Source organism: Marmota flaviventris, chromosome 1, assembly GCF_047511675.1.
Source record: "Marmota flaviventris isolate mMarFla1 chromosome 1, mMarFla1.hap1, whole genome shotgun sequence".
NCBI classification, from domain to species: domain Eukaryota; kingdom Metazoa; phylum Chordata; class Mammalia; order Rodentia; family Sciuridae; genus Marmota; species Marmota flaviventris.
In genome coordinates, this window is record NC_092498.1 from 147561769 (window position 1) to 147584554 (window position 22786).

Here is a 22786-nt window from a genome sequence, read left to right on the forward strand (position 1 = left end):
CAGGTACATGTTCTCACTTATACATGGCCGTCAGCATGTCCTGTGCAGCTGGACCACCTGGCTCAGGGGGACTGAGACCTCAGCTCTGAAGGACTCTGAGTTGACAGTTATTTAATCCTCAGAGCTTCCCTTTCTCCTCCTGCAGGATGGGAATAATAATGGTCCCAAGTCATAGTTTTTCTGAGAATTTGCTACATGACTAAAGCACAGTGCATGACTCAGTGTACACAGTCAGAATATCAGCATCTGAGGAAGGCGGCCTCCCTCTGTGTAATCCCATGGCAGAAGGCAGAAGGGCAAGGGAGGGGGGCGGTGCCAGGCAAGAGAAGTCAAATTCACTTTTGTGCCAGATCCACTTTTTTAACTGCTAACCCACTCCTGCCCTCAGGATCTACCTGCTTATTATGAGGCCTCACCACTCAACACTGTCACACTGGAGATTAAGTAGCATGTGAGCTTTGAGGGAAATATTCAAACCATAGCAGACTGGATTCAAGCCCCAGGGCATGCCCACACCTGCACGGACAGACACACACACACACACACACACACACACACACCACATACACAAACAAAAAACTACAGGACATAGTTGCACTGAAATTTAGCCATTCATTTATTTAACCAGTATTTATTGAGCACCTACTATGTATGGATAAGGCAATATACTAGGCCTTGGGAATACAGCATGAACAAGACAGACCAAAAAGCTCTGCCCTCATGGGACTTACATTCTAGCAGAGGACTATTTATGAGACAAAATCAACATAATACATAAGTAAATTATAGAGCAGCACCAGTGGAAATATAATGTGAGCTACATATGTAAGTTATTTATTTATTTGTTTGGCAGTGCTGAGGACGGAACCAGGTCCTTGCACATAATAGGCAAGTACTCCACCACTGAGCTATACCCCCAAACCTATATATATTCAATTTAAAAGTTTCCAGTAGTACCATTAAAAAAGTAAAAGAAACAGGTGAAGTTACTTTTTTAATTTTAAAAATTAGAAAGTATAATTTTCATTAATCAAAATTATATTCAATTCAAACTATTTAAAATTCAAGTTAATTTAAGTGAATTTAAATGACCTATAAATATTAATATTAATATATTAGAATCTATCCGAATATTAGAATTAATGTATTTAAAATTAACTTTTTAGTCTAATTTTTTTGGATGTGGCATTGAGGATTGAACCCAGGGGCCCTCCACCATGGAGCTACATCTCTGACCCTTTTTATTTTAAATTTTGAGACAGGATCTGCTAAGTTCCCCTGGTTGGCCTTGAACTTGTCATCCTCCTACCTCTGCCTCCCGAGATTACAGGCGTACGCCACTGGGCCTGGCAATTTTTTTAAATTTAAAATTTCAGCCTGGTATGTCCAACATATTATTAGCAGTTCAACAAGAGGCTCAGCCGCGGTTCAGATTGTTAGTAATGGCTTGGGGCTGTGCCACTTGCTGTGTTGGAGGAGGTTGGAGGTTGGGCAAAAGGAAGAGATTCAGGGAAAGGGACCAGGAACACCAGGTGGGGAGGGGAGGGCATCGAGCTGATGCAGGGCAGGAGACAGGGAGACACACAGACTGTCCCTTGTAACCAGCCCTCGGGCTCTCCTGCCCCACAGGCAGGGCTTCTGGGCCATGGCTCCTTTTCCTTCCTTCCATGGCCAAGCACGCCCCTGGCTCCCCAGAACCCTGAAAGGTACCTCTGGACACCACCCAGCTTGGCAGGAAGCCCCTCAGCACCACCCCAGTGAAACTCCGGAGTTTCCAGGGGCTCAGGGAGGTTCCCGCGGTCAAAGCAGGTTCTGGTGACCCCAGCCCCAGCCGCGGGAACCACACGGGTCTACCTTCTCTCTCTGTGGGTCTGCCTGTTCTGCAAATCTCGTGGAAATGGAACGAGGCCTGCTGTGACCAGCTTCTTCACTTAGCATGTCTGCAAGGTCCATACAGGCAGTGTCATGGGTCAAAACGTCATTCCTTATCATGAGAGAATGATATACTATTGTATGTTGTACATCTTGCACTTTGTTAATTCATATGTTGATGGTAGTTATGTTGTTGTTTTTTTTTTGGGGGGGGGGTCCTGGGGATTGAACTCAGGGGCACTAGACACTGAGCCCCACCCCCAGCCCTGTTTTGCATTTTATTTAGAGACAGGGTCTCCCTGAGTTGCTTAGTGCCTAGATGTTGCTGAGGCTGGCTTTGAACTCGCGATCCTCCTGCCTCAGCCTCCTGAGCTGCTGGGATTGCAAGCGTGCGCCACTGCACCCGGCTGGATATTTATGTTTTCTCCCCACTTTTTGGCTACTATGAATAATGGTGCTGGGAATATCCGTGACGTTTTTTGGTTTGTTTTGGTTTTGGTTTTGGTGGTGCTGGGGATCTGAGCCAGGGCCTCATGCATGCCAGACAGACACTCTCCACTGAGCTCCAGCCCCAGGACTCGAACGTGAGAATTTTTGTATGGACACGTGCTTTTAGGGGTTTGCCTTGATTTTAATTTTTAAAATCCATTGCATAAAATCTTGATTACTAAGGTTGTGGGTGCCCCCTGAAAATTTGTACTGAGGCAAGTGCCCGGCTGCTGTCCACCTAGTCCCATCCCACAGGTCGAATCCCTTCCTGTGTGACTTTGGCCACGTTGCTTCACCTCTCAGAGCCTAGATTTCCTCCTCTATAAAATGGAGACAATCCCTGCACCCACTCACAGTGAAGTAAAGGCACACGTTACAGACCCAGCGCCATCCCTGAGCACAGGCCTGGTGTAGTGTGAGAGGGTCCCCAAATGAACAGGACCTAGCTCTGTCCTTGACAGCTGGCCCAGTGGCCTAAAACTTCCTGTGGCTTCTATTCCCCTAAAGAAATGGGCTTTCTGCGTCCTTCTGCCTTAGCCTGACTTCCTGCAAGGCCCTGGGGGTGGGCCCCAATGCTGCCCCCTGGCTCCTAGCACCTTCTGTCCAGCTGCCATGGTCCCCCCTCCACCTCCCCACCCTCCCCTGCCCACTCCCACCGAAGGCCACGCTCGGGCCCTCTGCGGCCATGAGGCCTGCACTCTGCAGGGCTGAAGTCCAAAGTTCAGTCCCCGCGCTAAGCACACGGATAAATATGAACCTTGGAGAATTTCCCCAGCTCCAATGTAAACAGCAGGCAGGGGCCTGATTCACCGGCCGCTGGGGCCAGGGTTGGGGGCTGGGGGTGCCCACTGGGCTTGGCTCGTGGGTTTGGGGGGGCAGTGGTGCAGGAGCCTGGCTCGTGGCTGCCGGCCGGCCAGTGGAGGCCCTCGGGCGGGGGAGGTGGCAGCTGGTGGCCCGGCCGCGTGGCCCTCGGCGGAGCCATGGTGGCCAAGCTGAGCCAGCTGCAGACCGAGCTCCTGGCCGCGCTGCTCGAGTCGGGCCTGAGCAAGGAGGCGCTGATCCAGGCCCTGGGGGAGCCGGGGCCCTACCTGCTGCCCGGAGAGGGTCCCCTGGACAAGGGGGAGGCCTGCGGCGCCGGTCGAGGGGAGCTGGCTGAGCTGCCCAACGGGCTGGGGGAGACGCGGGGCTCCGAGGACGACACGGACGACGACGGGGACGACTTCACGCCGCCCATCCTCAAAGAGCTGGAGAACCTCAGCCCCGAGGAGGCGGCCCACCAGAAGGCCGTGGTGGAGACCCTTCTGCAGTAAGGACCCCTCCCCGTCCCCAGCTGCCAGGAAGGAGCCCCCAGGGCCACCCTCCGCTCTGACCAGCCCCTCTGCCAAGTCCAGAGTCCTCCTGAGCCGTGGCCTTCAGCTTAGCTGTCGGGGAAGGGGACAGGGCCCAGGCCAGCGCTCGGGGGTCCCTGTTCAGAGGTTGGAGCCTCCAGACACCAAGAGCCACGGTCTTCAGCCGTGTCCTCGGGAAGTGGGGACAAGCCCTGGGGAAGCTCTGGGACAGGGACCCCAGACACCTGGAGAACAGAGGGGGTGGGAAATCCTTAGCCATGTGGCCCTTCGTACCCCCAGTCCCTGGCTCCCCACGAAGTGCTCAGATGGTCGGCCCCCGGGGGCAGAAAGCACCTCTGGGAGGCAGAGCTGAGACTGGGGTTTTGGGGGGCTTCCCTGGCCCCCCCCACTGGGAAAGTCCAGGTCTTTCTTAGCTGAGGCAGAGGGGACTTCGGGGTGGGAACTCTTACCTCTCCTGCACCGCCACGGGTCCCCAGCAGGCTGCATGTCGAAGCCCCCCAGTACTGTCCTGTACCCCCATCCGCTGGCCTTCTCCCCACTCCTGGAGAACTGGGTGGGTCCCTGGCGATGCCTCCCCTCTCCCCAGCCGAGCTGCCCTGGTTACTAATTACCCACGCGCTTTATTATTTCTCTTTTGTTTTATAAATTTATAAACAGCAAAAGGCTCTGATAAGGGCTGTGATCATTAACTTGTAGGATCGTGGCCCGCAGAGGCAGGAGCCACCCCCCAACCCCGCCGTGGGGGTGGAGAATGGGAGAATGGGGGGCACCGGGTTGGGGGAGAGCAACCTGGGGGCTACGGGACCACCAGTCCCCCAAGCTCCCTAGGCTCCCCGCTGACGGCCACTGTTCCTGCAGCCCGTCTGCCTGCCGAGGGGCCCTGTGTGTGATGTGGAGCTGAGCCCGGGGAGGAAGCTGTTGACCACTCTGCTTCACAGATGAGGAAACTGAGGCACGGAGCCGGAAGGCACTCTGGCCAGGAGCCAGGGCCCAGCTGGGGGTGGCTGAGGATTTGAGGGAGTGCTCCAAAGTGCTCTGTGGGGGACCGTCTTTTCTGTCCAAGGGCTGATCCCTGCTTGGGGTGGGGGAGGCTGGTGGAGGGACCTTCTCAGAGGCTCAGGGAGCCTCGTGGGGCCCTCGGCAGGGGGCAGGGGAGCAGCCAGGCCCCCGACTTGGCAGGAAGAGGAGGGCAAAGGCTGCGGCTCTGCAGGGGAGGGGCAAAGAGCCAGGCAAGGCCAGACCCAGGGCGAGGGCCACCTGGACAGGGTGGGGCTGGGCCTGACCTGCTCAGGGTCCCAGGTGGAACTGGGGGGCTTTGGGGAGAGGGCTGGGGTAAGGGGCACCAAGGGTCTTTCTTACCTGGCTCTGGGGGGCCTCTGGATCAGCAGCCCCTGTGGTGGGATGGTGGGGCGGGGGAGGCTTGTTCCACAGCATTTGGGGGGGAGCAGAGGTCAAAGTGTCCTTGGGGACCAGCAGAGATCTGGAAGCTGGGGGGAAGAGGGACAGCAGGGAGGAAAGGAGAGGCTGTCGGGGAGGCCGAGAGAGAGGGCAGAGGAGCCAGGAGGGGAGAGGGGTTCAGGCCCAGCTGGGAGAAGGGGCAGGGGAGAGAGCGAGGCACCCCAAGCTGGGAGGAGGCCGGAGTGCCTCCCTCCTGCCCCGATTGGGTTTTCTTTAATGCTAACAGCATGCTATTTACTTTCCATTTAAATTTGAGATGTTGCTATAAATTATCAACCAGCTCCTCCGTTCCTGCAGAGTTTATAACTAACTACCTGGGTTACTTATTGTTCAGGTAACAAAAGGGATCTGAAACGCCCCAGGGATAAAAGGGGGGCCTTCAGCCTCAGGGCAGGGGAGAGGACCCCGGGGAGAGGGCTGGGGGACCCCTGATGGAGGCCTGGGCAGTGGAGAGGCTGAGGCTGGGGAGACCACAGAGGCAGGACCTGCAGCTGGAGATCTTTGTGTGGAGCAGGGGGTATCTGGGAAGAGGCAGGGAGGGTCCCATGTTTGAGGCCACAGCAGGAACCTGAGTTCTTCCCTCAGGTCTCCACCCTTAGTCCACTGTGTGACCTTTGGGAAGTCCCTCCCCTTCTTCTACCTCAGTTTCCTTATGTACAAAATAAAAGTAACCTGAATTCCCTGGTTCCACCCCGCTGCCAGCTGACCACCTTCCCTGGCCTCTTCTCTGGCCTCTTCCCTGGCCTCCACTCTTTCTCATTTTGCTCCCTTATGCTGACTTTGCTGCCCCTCAACACACAAGTTGATTCAACCTCTGGGCCTTTGCACATGCTGTCCCTATTGCTCAGAACCTCTTTTCCTGATCTTCCCGGCTTTTAGCTCCCTGGTTGCCCCATTCATAGGTGGGCCTCACCCCCATCTCTCTCCTTCACCACTTTCACGTTCCCTTTCACCTTCATTTAGTTATTATGATCATATTTGTTTTCTATCACCTGCCATGAAAATAGGTCTCCTTCACCACTCACACCTCCCAGCAGCAGCCCTGGGGCTGACCTGAGACATGTGGGAATGATGGACGAGTCTCCGAGGCCCTGAGAGCACCTAGCTAAGGGAGGTCCAGGGTTCCATCCTGAGCATCCTGCAGGCCCCCCCCCCCCCCCCCCCGGTCCTGAACAGCTCAAACCCCAAAGCTGGAGCTCTGTGCTCCTCCTCGTCAAGCAGCGCCCAGGCACTGAGAGCTAGGAAGACAGTGGCTGAGGTGGGACAAAGGACCTGACTGGGGCCAGCCTGCCTGGCCCTCATCCCAGTTCTGTTCCAGCTCAGGCAGCTGGTTTCAGTTTTCTAAGCCTCAGTTTCCTCTGCAAAGTGGAGATGAAAATCACATTCCCACCCAGGATTGAATGGCATGGTGCCCGCAGAACTGTACATGGAGGACTCGCAGTGACGGGTAGCTGACCCTACTGTTTCAGGTGACCCCATTTTACAGACGATTCAATTAAGGTTCAGAGAGGCAAAGGACTCACCCAAGGTAACACTTCCAAGTACTGAGGCCAGGACTGGGCCTGCGGCATCCTATGCCCACTAGTGCGGAGCCCTGTGCCCATTAAACTCTGAGGCCCCCCAGGCTTCCAAATGCATGGGACTCGTTTCTCCCTCCTGAGGATCTCTGAGAGATGAGACATTTCTAGCCAGAGTTCACAGACAGGAAAACTGAGGCCAGGCTCCTTCCCAAGGCATTCCAATCCTGGGCAGCAGAGTTGAGATTCGGACTCAGATCTCAGGCCGGAGATGGGGGAATTCAGCTCCTCTTCTAGGGGAGCAGCCCTTCAGGCCAGTATCCCCCATTCCATGACCTTGGGGACCAGAGGACAAAAGGCCCAAAGTCTTGGCTGTCCGGTTGACCCCAGGGTGGGCAGAAGGCGAGAGCAGGAGGAGGTGGGCAGATCCTTGGGCTTCCTGGGCTCTGCGGGGAGGCCGGGTCTGAAGGACCACATGGTGGATGGGGATGTGAGGGTGAGGACCAGCATCACAGTATCCTACCCTTACTGAGCCCCTCCTGAGGGCCAGGCCTTGCTCCAAACCCTCCCTGAACGCTCCTGACAGGTGTGAGGGGGCATGGATCACCCGTGTTTCCGAGCAGTGAGGGCAGGTGAGCTCACACAGCTGCGGGATCTGAACCCAGCTTGGTGCGACTCTCAAACCCACTGGGGTCAAAGCAGGATGCACCTGGGGCCTCGGTCTCTTAGTTCTGAGCTGGGGAAGCTGTCCTGGGAAGGGTCAGGTCCTTGGAGACCAAGGGGGTGCATGAGTGTAAGAGAGGGAGTGACCGAGAGACAGAGACCAACTCAGTAGGTTCTAGAAAAAAGGAGCACTGGTGACTTTCCCCAGAAAAGGGAAAGGGAGGCCCTCTTAGCTTTTGTTTGCAGACTGACTGTTTTATTTTTATCCTTTGGTACTGAGGTGTGAACCCAGGGCTTTATCTATGAGTAGTTACATTCACAGCCTTTTAAATTCTTTTCTTTTAATTTTGAGACATCATTTTGCTAGATTGCTGAGGCTGGCCTCAAACTTGCAGATCCTCCTGCCTCAGCCGATCGAGTTGCTGGGATTTTAGTTACGCATCACGATGCCTGGCCTGATTGGCATTTTAAATTCATTTTTTTTGTGCATTTGTTGTCTAACTTTACTAGGTGTTGTTCTTTATTATTATAACTCTGTTTTATTTATTTTTTAATGTAGTACTGAGGTTTGAACCCAGTGCCTCACATGTGCTAGGCAAGTGCTCCACTGCTGAGCCACAACCCCAGTCCCAGGAATTGTTTAAAAATGGAAAGTTCTGCCAGGTGTGGTGGCACATACCTGTAATCCCACTGTCTTGGGAGACTGAGGCAGGAGGATCTCAAATTCTGAGAGCCTCAGCAATTTAGTGAGGCCCTAAGCAACTCAGTGGGACTCTGTCTCTAAATAAAATATAAAAAGGGCTGGGGATGAGGCTCAGTGGTAAAGTGACCCTGGGTTCAATCCCTGGTACAAAGAAAGAAAGAAAGAAAGAAAGAAAGAAAGAAAGAAAGATCCTATTAACTGAGTTTAATGCTTCTGCTTGTCATTTTCCCCATCCAGGTAACTGTCCTATGTTTGTGGAAAGTGGCTGGACTTTATTTTATTTGACCTGGTGTGCAGGGGAGAGAGAGAGAGAGAGAGAGAGAGAGAGAGAGAGAGAGAGAGAGAGAGAGGCAGAGAGAGACATGGGTCAGAGGGACAGCTACATAGATTTTCAATCTGAGCCCAAGAGAGGCCCTGGGGAGAGGACTGACCCCATTCTCCAGGGAGGAGAGAAAGGGGAGGGAGGAGCAGGGAGCAGGAGGGGGCGGCTGCCACCAGGGGCAGGGGCGGGGAGGCCATCAGATAAACATGTTTGCCCGCTGCACAAGGCTGGACTTTGTACTGCCCTTCCCTCCTAGCTCTGAGTGGCACCCAGGGAAGGGGGAGGTGGCAGAGGCTCCCAGGAGCCCCTGATCACAGAGCAAGAAGCCAGGGAGGGGCAGGCGGGCCCCAACAACACAACATATTCTTGCACCCCAGTTAGGTCACCTTGACAGCAGCCTCACCTTCCTGAGCCTCGGTTCCTCACCAGGGGAGTGGGCATCCCAGTCGAGCCTGCTTCCTGGGTTATTGTGAGATTAAATGGTCACCCGCAGGACAGTGCTGGGCTCATGGCAAATAGTCAAGGGTCATTAATTCTCATCATTGTCATTTTTTACACAAGTGGGACTTTGCAGTACTATGCTGACCAATTTAGACTTACCTGTCCCCACCTTCCTTTCCTCCCTGCTCTGCCGTCAGAGAACTGCTGATAAGGAGGAGGAAGTCAGAGGGTCCAAGTGACAAAGGCTGGGGTCCCTGATCCCTGTGGAGGGCACTGCCTCCTGAGGGAGCCAGGCAATCGCTGCTTCTTGGAGGGAGAGAAGGCTGTGGGGTGGCTTCTGAATCTAGGGGGTTGCAGTTTCATTTAAAATTGTCTATACAGTGGAGCCCTGTATCTGCAGGTTCTGAATCCTTGGCTGCTAAGTCTGCAGATTCAACCAACAGTGGATTGAAAATACTCAGAAAAAAATGTGTCCGTTTGGAACACAGAGAATTTTCTTGTCTGGATTCCCTAAAGAACACAGTGAAATAATTAGTTCTACAGCACTGACGTTGTATTAGGTATTATAAGGAAGCTGGAGATGGCTCAGAGTATGCAGGTGAGTGTGGCAGGTTCTCTGCGAATACCATGGCATTTTATACAAGGGACTTGAGCATCCATGGATTTTGATGTCCAAGGGGGACCTGGCAGCGATCCCCCTTACTGAGGGACTGTATGAATTATAGTATATGATACAAAATTGCAATGTATCAAGTGATTTTAAAAGTACAGAAGAGCTACAGAGAAAACCGTCCCTCTCATCCTGTCCCCAGCCCCGCCCCCTGAGGGTCACCTGCATCTCCGGGTCCTGGCACGCCTTTCTGGTATTTCACATGTGCACAGTCAAACATGGAGAAAGCCTGTTTCACCGCCCTTTACATTTTACTCAAATGGGAAAAAACAAATTTTACACAAATAAAGCAGAGCGGACGTCCCTAACTGCTCCGGGCGGCTGCGCACAGGGCTTCTGCAGGGGCTCCCAGGGCGCAGTCAGGACGCAGCCTCTTTTTGCTGGATTGGTTGCTTGCTTGGGGTCTTCTGCCGGGGCAAGCAATGCAGCAAGAGTTGCCTTCTATGAGCGCCATGTGTCATGTGTGCAAACAGTGGAAGCCTCAGATTCTAGAAGCAGATCGCTGAGTCAAGCCGGGAGGGGAGAACGGGGGCTTTGGAATCACGCAGATGTGGGTTCGAATCTCGGTTCCGCCAGTTCCAGCGCCGACGTCGTGATCTGCATTTCCGTTTGTACTGTAAGCGAGGGGTGGGGGCTTGGGGCAGAGCAAGAGAAGAGAGAATTGATACGGTATGGGCAGTCTGATCCCTTCTTTCCTCACAGGAAGACTCACAGTGAGCAGAGGATAGAGACATGGATCACAGGTGACCTCAGGCCCCTTGAGTCACTCTCCTGGAGAGCTTCGGTCCTCAGAGTGGGATTCCAGAACTCAGTTTTATTTTGGTTTTGGTGCTGGGAATCCAACCCGGAGCCTCGCACATGCTAGGCAAGCAATCTACTCCTGGGCTACATCCCAAGCCCTTTTTATTTTTTGTTTTGAGATAGGGTCTTGTGATGTTGCTCAGGCTGGACTCGAACTTGTGATCCTCTTGCTAGAATGACAGGCTGCTTTACTGTGCCCAGAAAAACACAGTTGTTGTTGTTATTGGTAGTACTGGGGATTGAATGCAGGAGTGCTCTACCACTGAGTGACATCTCCAGCCCCCTCCCCTCCTTTTTGAGAAAGGGTCTTGCTAAGTTTCCGAGGCTGGCCTCAAACTTGTGATCCTCCTGCCTCAGCCTCCTGAGTCACTGGGATTCAGTGTGCACTACTGAGTCTGGATGAAAAAAAAACCATTTTGTTGTAATGAGGGTTCTGAATGCAGCCTGCAGCCTGGGTTCACCTGGGCCTCTGCTGGTGCCGTGGACAGACTGGCTAGGCTGCTGCCAAGGGCTGAGGGCAGATTTCAGGCATTTTGACCCTATGATTTTGCCTGATGGGCTGACTTAGAACTGAATCCCTTTAGTTAGGGTGGGACCCTCTAGGCCAGCCTTGTGACCTTGGGCAAGAGACAAGAGTAATTCCGGCTCTCTGAATCTCAGTGATCCTGGCTGTAAGCCAGAAGGATCCACATTTCTGCTTTTTGTCCCCAGTGGGTATCCTCCATACCCATCCATCCTCTGTCCATCTGCCCACACATCATTTCATCAGCTCTTCCGTCTGCCCTTGGTTCCCCCTGTCTGTGCATCCATCTACTTACCCACGCACCCTCCCATCCGTCCTTCCAACCACTTATTCCCATGTTCCCCTATCAATGGCATATTCTAAGTCAGGCCCATTTTGGTGCTGAGAGGACAGTTCTTGCCCTCGAGGTGCTTACAGTTTCTCCAGGTGGGTAACACACATTTAACATTCCCAGGGTCAGGCCAGGTGCACACCTGCCATCCCAGCAGCTTGGGAGGCTGAGGCAGGAGGATCGCAAGTTCAAAGCCAGCCTCAGTGACTTAGCAAGGCCCTAAGCAACTCAGTGAGACTCTGTCTCTAAATAAAATATAAAAAAGGGCTGGGGGTGTGGTTCAGGGGTTAAGCACCCCTGGGTTCAATCCTGAGCACCAAAAAAAAAAAAAAAAAAAAATCTCAGAGAGGATGAGGATGAGGGGAGGAATCCGTGGGAGTCTGTTCATGCCTACATCTGTGTCCATCTGTCTGTGTGTCCTCAGGCCTGTGTCCTAGGGTGACCGTACCTTCCTGTTCCTGCCTGGTGCAGCTCCTGGGCTCTGTATCCACCTTCCTCCACAATCCCCACCCAGGTGCAGGGGAGGTCTCAGGTCCCCAGGCCCCAGCCTCACCTGCTGGTTGGCAGGGGTCACCCGGCAGCCCACAGAGCTGACCCCGTCCTCGCTCTCTCGCAGGGAGGACCCATGGCGCGTGGCGAAGATGGTCAAGTCCTACCTGCAGCAGCACAATATCCCGCAGCGGGAGGTGGTGGACACCACGGGCCTCAACCAGTCCCACCTGTCCCAGCACCTCAACAAGGGCACCCCCATGAAGACGCAGAAGCGCGCGGCCCTGTACACCTGGTACGTCCGCAAGCAGCGAGAGGTGGCGCAGCGTAAGTAACCACCCCAGCAGGTCCCCGGGCTCGTCCTGGCCTCGAACCCACCTAGGGCGGGGCTGGAAGCTTCCCTGCCCCATTACACAGACAGGGAGACAGGAGCCAGCGGGACTCAATCCACATTTATTAAGGCACTCTGGGGGAGGGTGCAGGGTTGGTCCAGGGCGTCCAAAGATGGATGGACTGGACCCCTCCTGCCTTCCACGAACTCACTGTTTAGTGGGAAGGGGATGGAGACTGTTAGGTTACAGCGAGACATTATAACGTGGCAACAAAAACAACCATGAGATCTAGTATTTATTGAGCACTTACTTTGTGCCAGGCCCAGGGTAGAGTAGTCAGTATTTCAGAGTAGTGAGTTGACTGTGGAGGGGGGAGATTAATCTATTCTACCTCAGGGTGGCAGAGGTATCAGGAAGGTTCACACTGAAAGCATGACCTTTAGATAAGGTCTTCAGTGTGAGTCGAATTTTAACCTTTGGAGATGCAGGGAAGGGTGTTTCAAGCAGAGGAATGGCACCAGCAAAGACTCAGAGGCAAGGGGGTACACTCCACTGATAAACTGGGAAGACCCGGGTACACAGTTACTCTGGGAATGGTGAGTCTCCTTATTAAGGCTTCCCTCCCCCCAAGTTCCCAGTGCACTTGCACGCTCTTCAGCTTCCATTTATATGTAAAATTTTGACCTTTCTTTTATTCATTTTCCAGGTCTTAAAAAAGGCAATATGTATTTGGTTTTAAAAAATGATAAAAATTAGGTGTCCTTCCCCTAAAGCAGCCACTGGCATTCCCAGGGTCCTGTGTATCCTTTCAGAGATATTGTATGCATATACTAGCTTTAGGTGTTTCTTTCCAGTCAATGGGAACATATTACACACAGTTTTGGCACCTTGCTTTTTTCTCTCAGCAATAAAATTAAGCCTGTACATCTTCTTTTTTAAAAATATTTTTATAGTTGTAGATGGACACAATATCTTTATTTATGAGCTGAGGATCAAACCCAGGGCTTCATGCATTCGAGGCAAGCGCTCTACCACTGAGCTACAACCCAGGCCAATAAAATCAATCCTATATATCTTCTTATATCAGCATTGAGAGATTGATTGCACGCACGCACTCTCACTCGCTGGCTCTCTCTCTCTTTTTTTTTTTTTTTGGTACCAGGGATTGAACCCCAGGGTGCTTAACTACTGAGCCACATCCCAGCCTTTCTATATTTTTTATTTAGAGACAAGGTCTTGCTAAGTTGCTGAGGCTGGCTTTGAACTGGAAGCCCTCCTGCCTTGCCTCAGTCCCCTAAACCTCTGGGATTACAGGTGTGTGCCACTGTGCCCCGCCTGACCTCATTCTTTTTAAGGGCTACTGGCTATTATTTGAAGGTACCTATAAGGGCTTATAGGGTTTTTCCAATCTGCTATTGCAATCACCTGCTGCAAAGAACATCCTATTTATACACGTTCATGCTCACGTGCGAGTCTGTCTGTAGGAAGAATTCCTAGAGTGGAATGCTGGGTCAGAGTAGGTACTTTGGAATCTTTGATAGATCCTAATGTAGCCAGCTGCACTCCTGTCATCCCAGCAACTCAGGAGGCTGAGGCCAGAGGATCCCAAGTTCAAGACCAGATTCAGCAACTTAGTGAGGCCCTAAGCAACTCAGTGAGACCCTGTCTCTAAATAAAAAGTAAAAAGGGCTGGGGTTGTGGCTCAGTGGTAGAGCACTTGTCTAGCACATGTGAGGCACTGGGTTCGATTATCAGCACCACATAAAGATAAATAAAGGTATTGTGTCTATTTACAACTAAAAAAATATTTTTTAAGAGAGAGAGAATTTTTTAATATTTATTTTTCAGTTTTTGGCGGACACAACATCTTTATTTTATTTTATTTTTTATGTGGAGCTGAGGATCGAACCCAGTGCCCCGTGCATGCCAGGCGAGCACGTTACCGCCACATCCCCAGCCCTAAAAAAATATTTTTAAAAAAGGGCTGGGATGTGGCTCACTGGTTAAGCACCTCTGAGTTCAATCTCTGGTACAAACAAAACAAAACAAAACACCTGCTCAGGAGGTTCCTTTTTTTTTCTCTTGGATTATCTGTTTTTTCTACTGATGGTTTTATAAGAGTTTCTTAAAATACACTCTGATTATAAGGCCTTTAAAAAATTAAGTACTGTAAGTATAATCTCCTGCTCTGTGGTTTGCCTTATACTCTAAATTGGATGTCATTTGATCAGCAAAAGTTCTTAGTTTTTAAGCTTATAGTTAGTTTTTGTGTCCTGTTTATGAAGTCTTTGTTTAACTCAAGGTCATAGAGAGATTCTCCTATATTTATCCTGATCATTTAATTTTTCCTGGCCAACATTTGCATTGTAAGCTTAATTTCCAGGTCTGGAGAGGTGACATGAGCTCTGAATCTGCTCAGGGGACAAGGTGCAAGTTTCTGCTTTCTTGTGTGGCCTTGGAAAATTAGATAACCTCCCTAAACCTCATTTACCTCACCTATAAAATGGGGATAGTAAATGTGCCAAATCTGAACAATGCTAACGCTTACCCAGAGCCTTGTACTGAGGATTGGGAGATGACATCTTGGCTCAGTCAAAAAGTGTGCAGGGGTTGATTAGTGATGTCTGCCTGGGACACGGGTTAAGAAAGGGGCTGTGTGCTATGCTTGTTATTAATGGATTAGCTGATTAGATGGGACGAGCTGAGTTCTGGATATAAACTCCTCTGGTTCAGCCCCCTGACAATGAGAGAATCGGGGGGATGGTCAGGTGAACTGATGCCCTGCTCATGTCTTTCTGGGCCTGCAGAGTTCACCCATGCAGGGCAGGGTGGGCTGATTGAGGAGCCCACAGGTGACGAGCTGCCAACCAAGAAGGGGCGGAGGAACCGTTTCAAGTGGGGCCCAGCATCCCAGCAGATCCTGTTCCAGGCCTATGAGAGGCAGAAGAACCCCAGCAAGGAGGAGCGAGAGACCTTGGTGGAGGAGTGCAACAGGTGGAGTGGTGGTGAGGGTGGGGCTGCCTGGGGTGGGGCTGGGGCAAGGCCAGGAAGGTAACTCTGGATCTGAGGAGGGCTCCCCAGTTCTTGAGAGCTCCTGCTGTCAATGAATGTGGCTTGGCCCAAAGAGTTGTGAGGACTCAACAGCTGCTCAGTGTCTTGAACCTCATTCTATTCCTAGTGTCCCCCACCCACCAAGCAACCCTTTGGGTGAATATTCACCTCATTCCAACCTCTCCACAACCCCATGGCTGTTTTGCTCATATGATAACTGAGGTCAGAGAGGCTGAGTCACTTGCCCAAAGTCACACAGCAGAACTGGTATTAGAATCCAGATCTGCCAGCCCCCAACACTCAGGTAGAGCTCAACTTCTCAGGACCTTCCCCAGGAGAGGGCTTCTCTGCGCCCAGCCTGGAGGCTCATGGGTGGCCATTTCTGCAGGGCGGAGTGCATCCAGAGGGGAGTGTCACCGTCGCAGGCACAGGGGCTGGGTTCCAACCTTGTCACGGAGGTGCGTGTGTACAATTGGTTTGCCAATCGGCGCAAAGAAGAAGCCTTTCGGCACAAGCTGGCCATGGACACGTACAGCGGGCCCCCATCGGGGCCAGGCCCAGGACCCGCGCTGCCTGCCCATAGCTCCCCTGGCCTACCCCCACCCGCCCTCTCCCCCAGTAAGGTCCACGGTGAGTGCTATCTGGGGGGTAGATTGGGACAGCGGGTAAAGGGGCAAGCGGGTGGGCTGCCCCAGTGGCAGTAGACACCCAAACCTCTGAGCACTTGTTGGTTCCACTTTATAAGCCCAACACGCTCCCCCACACGTACTCCATGGACTCGTCCAGCCCATCCCACCCACCCATCCTCCACCCGCGTCCAGTCATTGCCCCGCTCCATCAGAGCTGACCACTTCACCTCACTCCACTCGCCCTCTTCAATTCCACTGAATCTAACTGGGGTCACTGACCTCAGTGGACCACGGTCACCTCAGATCCACTGACTCAAACCCTGTTAGTTCCACTGAATCCAATTCGGTTCCCTTCAATTGTGTTTAACTCATTATAGGACAGTTTAGCTCACTTAAGGTTGGCCTCGCTCAACCATTTCCCATTCAATCCCCTCAGTTTAACTAAGTGAAGTTCAAGGCGATTCGCTTTAATTTTAAATTTGTTTAATTCAACTTGATCCTATTCAATTTGGGCTCATTCAGCTCAACTTGATCAAGTTCAGCTCATTTTCGTTCAATTCAACTAGATATAAGTTTAATCCAGTCAGTTCTAGTTCATTCCATTGAGTCAAGTTCCCTCCAGTTTCCGTCCACTAGCTCCAGTGTAGCTCAGTTCCATAGTCATTCCTTGGGGTCTGCAAGAGGTGAGTTCCAGGACCCCCTGGAGATAGCAAAATCCAAAGATGTTCAAATTCCTTATATAAAACGGGGTAGTATTTGCATTTGAGCAGTTGGATCCTCTGTATTCTTTAAACCATCTCTAGATCATTTACAATATCTCAGACAAGGTAAATGCTGTGTAAATAGCTGTTACACTGTATCGTTTAGAGAAAAATGACAAGAAAAAAGTCCATTTGTGTCCACTACAGAGAAAAAAAAATGTTTTTCAAATATTTCAGTTGGCAGTTGGTTGAATTCAAGAATGTAGAGCCCACGGACATGCAGGGCTGACTGTAAAGCTTAATTCAACTTAATCCAATTCAGTTGGGCTTCATTCAGCTCAACTTAATCAAGCTCAGCTCATTTTCGTTCAATTCAACTAGATACAATTTAATTCAACTAGTTCCAGTTCATTCCATTCAGTTCCCTTCAGTTTACCTCCACTAGCTCCAATTCAGCTCAGTTCCATTCTCTTTTATTGAGCACCTACTGTATGCCAGGGATAGAACTAGGCATCGGGCGACATGAAGCTGCAAGCACAGGCCAGGGCCTGGCCCAAGGTGATGCTCAGCAGTTTGCAGCTGCGGGAGGAAAGATGGGTCAGCTGACCTGAGCCAAGCCATGGAGTGACAAGGTCTGTGAGGCAGGAGGGGACAGGGAGGGTGCTGAGGCTGGACACTGTCCCCACTCCAGGCGTGCGCTATGGACAGCCTGCAACCAGTGAGGCAGCAGAGGTGCCCTCGAGCAGCGGTGGTTCCCTAGTGACAGTGTCCACCCCTTTGCACCAAGTGTCCCCCACAGGCCTGGAGCCCAGCCACAGCCTGCTGAGCACTGAAGCCAAGCTGGTGAGTGTCCCTGACCTGTGGCAAAAACCTTTCCAACCCCACTTTCCTTTGGCTAGGAGACCCCGGGGTGGTCCTCTGGGAGGCTGTTTGGGCCCCACCCTGACTCAGCTTGACTCCCCTTGGCAGGTCTCAGCCACTGGGGGCCCCCTGCCCCCTGTCAGCACGCTGACAGCGCTGCACAGCTTGGAGCAGACGTCGCCGGGCCTCAACCAGCAGCCCCAGAACCTCATCATGGCCTCGCTCCCTGGGGTCATGACCATCGGGCCCGGTGAGCCTGCCTCCCTGGGCTCCACGTTCACCAACACAGGCGCCTCCACCCTGGTCATTGGTAAGCTGGTGGGAAGCTGGGCACCTGGGCGGCTGCTGCAAGTCCCCTGCAGAATCTAAGGGGTCATTCATTCATTTGTTCCTACCTACAACACGCACTGTCTTTTCTTGTCTTTCTGTTTTTGGGGATTGAACCCAGGGCCGCTGAACCACGGAGCCACATCCCCAGCCCTTTTTATATTTTATTTAGAGACAGGGTCTTGCTGAGGTGCTTAGGGCTGTGCTAAGTTGCTGAGGCTGGCCTTGAACTCACGATCCTCCTGCCTCAGCCTCCCAAGCTACTGGGATGACAGGTGTGTGCCACAGCGCCCAGTGCAACATGCATTTTCTGAGTGCACAAAGGAACCAAATCAACCCAAATCTCAGAGAGCCCAGTGTGGAAGGCAATGAGCACAACACAAAATCATATAGTACCTCAGATTAAAAGGTGGGGAAATAGCACAGGGTGAGGGGGGCATGGATACTTCCAATTTTTTTTAAAGCCCAGAAAGCCTTCTTTTGCAGAAATTAGTATGCAAATACACAACAAGACAGAGAGGGGCTGCTGGGAGGGGGCAGCAGGAGCTGAGCCCAGGAGCGCTGCTCTGCTGGGGAACACCGGGGTTCCAGGGCACCCAGTCTGACAACCTGGGCAGGGGTCGTTGCCCTCCTCTCCATCAGAATCAGCTAACGGGAGCTAAAGGCTCAAAGAGGGGGACTCGCCAGGGTCATGTAAGTTCCTGGTGGTTCAGTGCAGGCTGCTTCCTGACTGCCCCACCCTCCCCTCTTTTCATCCGGGGCTTTGGGAAGGGGGTTGGTGCCTCCGGGGGTCTGGGCTGAGTCAAGGGGACTTTGGGGTGGTGGCTCAGCTGACTCCACCCTCTTGCCCCAGGCCTGGCCTCCACTCAGGCACAGAGCGTGCCGGTCATCAACAGCATGGGCAGCAGCCTGACCACCCTGCAGCCGGTCCAGTTCTCGCAGCCGCTGCACCCTTCCTACCAGCAGCCTCTCATGTCACCCGTGCAGAGCCACGTGGCCCAGAGTCCCTTCATGGCCACCATGGCCCAACTGCAGGGTCCTCACGGTGAGAGCCCTTGCCCTGGGCTGGGGCAGGTTGGCCGTGCTGGGGGCAAGGGAAGCAGCAGCGTGGCAGGTGCCTTGTCTGGTGTGGGCACGAGCGCTTCTGGGACAGGGTAGCTGCGGGTCACCTTATGTCCCCACACATGAACACACACGGGCGTGTGCACATGTGCGGCTGGAGGCTGCATTTCAGTGTGCTCTGCGTGTTCAGAGGCTGTGCGTCCCTGGGGGGGGGGGGGGGCCAGGCCACAGCCCTTTCTCTGGAAGCCTGGAGTTTGCTGGTTGTGACTTTAGAAGGGTAGCTAGGTGGAAATGCCACGTGTCACACACTGTTCCCATCCCGTCATCAAGGGGGTCTCTGCAGCAGTTCCATGAAGCAGGTTGGAGATTCAGTAACTTGTAGCCGGGTTTTGTGTTGGGGGGTAGCCGCCAAATGAGCCCTGGGGCCACACCATGGGAACCTCTGGGCTTCAGACCTCTTTGGAATGAGGAATTGTGATAAGGGCCGTAGACCCCTGTGTGTGTGCGCATGCATGCGTGTGTGTGTATGCGCGCGCACAGAGTTCAAAGTGTACATCTTTGTGTGCCTGTGATGTCAGGCTTCATCTGAGTCCCTGAGAAGTGTCTGTGTGCCTCTTGGGGGTGCTGAGGGGACACACTGACTTATGTGTTGGAGAGCTGTCCTGCAGATGGAGGCATTACTGTCCTCTGCCCTGCTCACCTGGATGGGGCCACCTGCCTTCTCTTCTGAGGCCTGCACTTATGCAACAGCACCTGTGCTTAGTACCGTGGTGCTTGTGCTTAGTACAACTGCACCTGCACCGTCCCTTCCTTTTCATGCCTGTGGGCTCTAGGTGGTATGAGGAACTGGAATTGGTCACTGGCCTTCCCCAGGTTCCTCCCCATCAATTCCAGCTGAGCAGGTCTGGGTAAAGAAGAGGGCCCCCCTCCTGCCGGGGGCTGGGCATTCAGAAGGCCTCATGACCCCTTCCCCCACAGCCTGTTTTGAGGCCTCCCAGGGAAGTCCGGGGTGCCATGTCTGTATCCTCTTTCACTCCCTCTGTCCCCACCAGCTCTCTACAGCCACAAGCCCGAGGTGGCCCAGTACACCCACACAGGCCTGCTTCCGCAGACCATGCTCATCACCGACACCACCAACCTGAGTGCCCTCGCCAGCCTCACGCCCACCAAGCAGGTAAGGCACTGGCCTGTCTGGCCGTCCCGTGGCCTGTCCCAGAGCCTCTTGCTCCATGCACCAGGGCTCAGGGGACTGCTCTGGGCCCCCAGGTCTTCGCCCCGGACACTGATGCCTCCAGTGAGTCTGGGCTTCACGCGCCAGCCTCTCCAGCCACCACCATCCACATCCCCAGCCAGGACCCTGCCAGCATCCAGCACCTGCAGCCTGCCCACAGGCTCAGTGCCAGCCCCACAGGTGAGTGGCGCTTGTCCCGTCCCTGCCCTGCTGTCCCTGAGTCGGGGCGTGGGGTGGGGTGTGCACAGAGGCAGGTGGGGGGCTAGTGTCCCAAACACGGCCTGGGTATCCAGAGTGCACCAGGTGTGTGCCCGGCCACAGGGAAACGGGGCCGAACTTATAGGACTAGGGATTGACTCAGTTAAGGACAAGACACGGCTCTGGAGAGGACGAGGAGCGAACTGGGCTGTGGACCAGAAGGGACCGGGATGTGTTTAGCTTGGCTCAGCTTTTAATATTCTTCAAATTAATGGGCAACATTTAAAAATCTGGAGTTTTCACAGAGGAATCTGGCATTCTGGTTTCTCCTGGGGAACTGGGAGTCCATGTTCCCTCTCCCCAGTACAGGGTATGCCTTCCGGCCACTCTGACCCCACCCTCTCCTGGCCACATGCTGGTGACCCTGGAGGCCCCTGCCTGTGACCTATGGGTTTAGGAGCAGGCGCCTGGGAGTCGGGCTGCTGGGCACTGGGGCCTGCGTGGCCATCAGGACCCCTGAGTTTAGGCAGCTGCCCTCCCCGGAGGCCCTAGGACCCCGGCCCCGAGGGCTAGGCATTCCCAAGGGCACTCCATGCTTCAGCTCCTGCTCTACCCCATGGGGCATGCGCCTTATCCTCATTTTACAGAGGAGGAAGTGGACACTCGAGGTGACGGACCTGTCTCATCTACTGGGTGGCAGAGCCAGGACATGAACCCAGGTCCATCCCCAAAGCCCGTTCTCTCACCCCCATCCACCCGTCAGGGTTCCCCCAAGGCACAGGCCCAACAGGAAGCGCACTACACACGGGGAGAGTTACTTTAGGGAACTGGTTTGTGGAACTGTGGGGCTGGCAAGTGTCCTCTGTGGCTGGTCACTCAGGAGTTAATGCTGCGGTCTTGAGGCAGAATAACCTCTTCTTTGGTAAACTTCAGCTTTTGCTCTTCAGGTCTGAGGCTGACAAGCTGAGGCCCAACCACACGATCAGGGCAACCCCCTTCACTTAGCAGCCAGCTGACCCTAGACCTTAACCACATCCGCGAAAGGCCTTCCTAGAAACAAAATCAGCCTGGTTCAGCTGGCTGAGCTGACTGCAGCTCCCATGCCATCTTGCCTGACCTCTGTAGTGTTCCCACTAACATATCGTGAGGAGGCTGCATTCTGGGTGGCCCCAGGTAGAGGCCTGGCACTGGGTTTCTGGAACCTCGGAGGCCCTGCCTCTCCTGCCTTGGGGGAGGTGTGTGGGGTGGGCCCAGGGTGTGGCCGGCAGCCAGCAGCCTCCCTTGCCCCCGCAGTGTCCGCCAGCAGCCTGGTGCTGTATCAGAGCTCCGACTCCACCAACGGCCACGGCCACGGCCACCTGCTGCCATCCAACCACGGCGTCATTGAGACCTTCATCTCCACACAGATGGCCTCCTCTTCCCAGTGACCGCGGCAACTTCCTACCAGGGGCTGGGCCCTGGAGCCTGCACTGCCTGCCTGGGGGGTGACAGGCGGCAGTCACCACCACCGGGAGCACTTCTGAGCCTGCCACAGGGCTGCTGTCTCCCCTCAGTCCCCACCTCTCCCTCTGCCAGCATTGGAAAGGTACGGTTCTGAGGAGCCTCAACCCAAGGAGATTGTCACTTGCCTAAGAGGGGACTGTGGAGAGTGGGAAGCAGAGCTTGTTCCCGGCGGGACCCTCTGTCTGCTGAAGTCGAAACTTGTTACTTGGAAGAGAAAGGGGCAGCCTTGGGCTCCTGTGCCTCCAACGCGGGCCTGTGGACAGCCCTGGGACTCATGGGGCTCTGGCAGCCACCTTCTCAAGGCACAAGCCTGGGAGCTGTGACTCACTGAGCTCTGCAAGTCCCTGAGTCAGCCCTAGGTCAACGCAGCTGCATCGTCACCTCTGCCTCCACAGGCCACTCGGCCCTGCTGCAGGTCCTCCCAGGGTGTGAGACGTGTGCCCATTTGTACCCTTGCACCAGGCATGTCGCAAGGGGTTGCTTTCTCCCAGGCCTGGGGCTCAGCGCCCAAGCCCTAGGCAGCTCAGGCGAACCGGGAGGTCACGCAGGGCTCTCCTGCCGCCCTCACCCCAGCCACCTCCTCTCCACGGCCCCAGGACTTCTCATTTTCCTGGACATTTGCTCCTGATCCTCAAGCCTTCTGAAGCAGGCCTGGCATCTTGCCACTACCAGAAAGACCACTTTGGGGCTAAGGGGCCATCCTTGCTCCTGTGACCAGTTGTGTCAAGCCCAGGTCCCAGGGCAGCAGCTCCTCTGGCCTTGGGGCGCCTGCAGGCCCTTCCCTGGTTGGAGACGGGAGGTTACTGAGCTCCAAAGGCAGCAAGGCCTGAGCACCAGGCAGAGCTGGGGTGACCGAGGGAGAAGAGAGTGGCAAGATCAGCAAAGGGACCACCTGTGTGGTCGCACTGATGTTTGGAGCCCTGCTGGCTGAGGACTGGGGCCTAGGCAGTTGGCAACCACCCTGAGGAGTCTGAGGTCCTGAGTGTCATTGGGAAGGGCAAAGCAGCTGTGAGAACCTTGTCTCCTGGGCCTGCGGTGGAGAACCCAGGCCTCAGTGGGCAGCCTCTACCTGGGATTGAGCAAGGGTTCTGGGGAGACCCAGCACCTCTGTGGCTCATAGCCAGCTGGGGGGGAGGGACTGTACATTTATTTAACTTTTAGTAAAATCTCTAAGAAATGTATGGAAACTCGTTGCTTGTTAATGAGTCTCCCAGCTGGGGGCTGGTCAAAAGGAGGGAGGCTGTGGCAGGCTGGGGCCTGAGG

General features: G+C 53.9%; 1 protein-coding gene across 3 annotated transcripts; it reads left to right on the forward strand.

Annotated features, from left to right (window-relative positions):
- Positions 1 to 3341: 3341 nt before the first annotated feature.
- Hnf1a (HNF1 homeobox A) lies at positions 3342 to 22062 on the forward strand. Of its 3 annotated transcripts, none has more exons than XM_027923372.3 (10): positions 3342 to 3667; positions 11756 to 11955; positions 14768 to 14954; positions 15400 to 15641; positions 17033 to 17184; positions 17311 to 17512; positions 18383 to 18574; positions 19644 to 19765; positions 19837 to 20002; positions 21314 to 22062. In XM_027923372.3, the coding sequence occupies exons 1-10, from the start codon at positions 3342 to 3344 to the stop codon at positions 21445 to 21447; spliced, it is 1923 nt and encodes a 640-aa protein (XP_027779173.2). In that variant the 3' UTR covers positions 21448 to 22062. The 3 variants fall into 3 exon arrangements, with proteins under 3 accessions (XP_027779173.2, XP_027779174.2, XP_071473260.1); XM_027923373.3 differs by having other exon boundaries at positions 19858 to 20002; XM_071617159.1 differs by lacking the exon at positions 18383 to 18574 and having other exon boundaries at positions 19858 to 20002.
- Positions 22063 to 22786: the final 724 nt, after the last annotated feature.

Coding starts and splice junctions, on each gene's coding strand:
- Hnf1a (XM_027923372.3), top strand. CDS start 3,342: ATGGTGGCCAAGCTGAGCCAGCTGCAGACCGAGCTCCTGGCCGCGCTG. Junction 3,668..11,755: donor GTGGTGGAGACCCTTCTGCA/GTAAGGACCCCT, acceptor GCTCTCTCGCAG/GGAGGACCCATGGCGCGTGG. Junction 20,003..21,313: donor GCTCAGTGCCAGCCCCACAG/GTGAGTGGCGCT, acceptor TTGCCCCCGCAG/TGTCCGCCAGCAGCCTGGTG.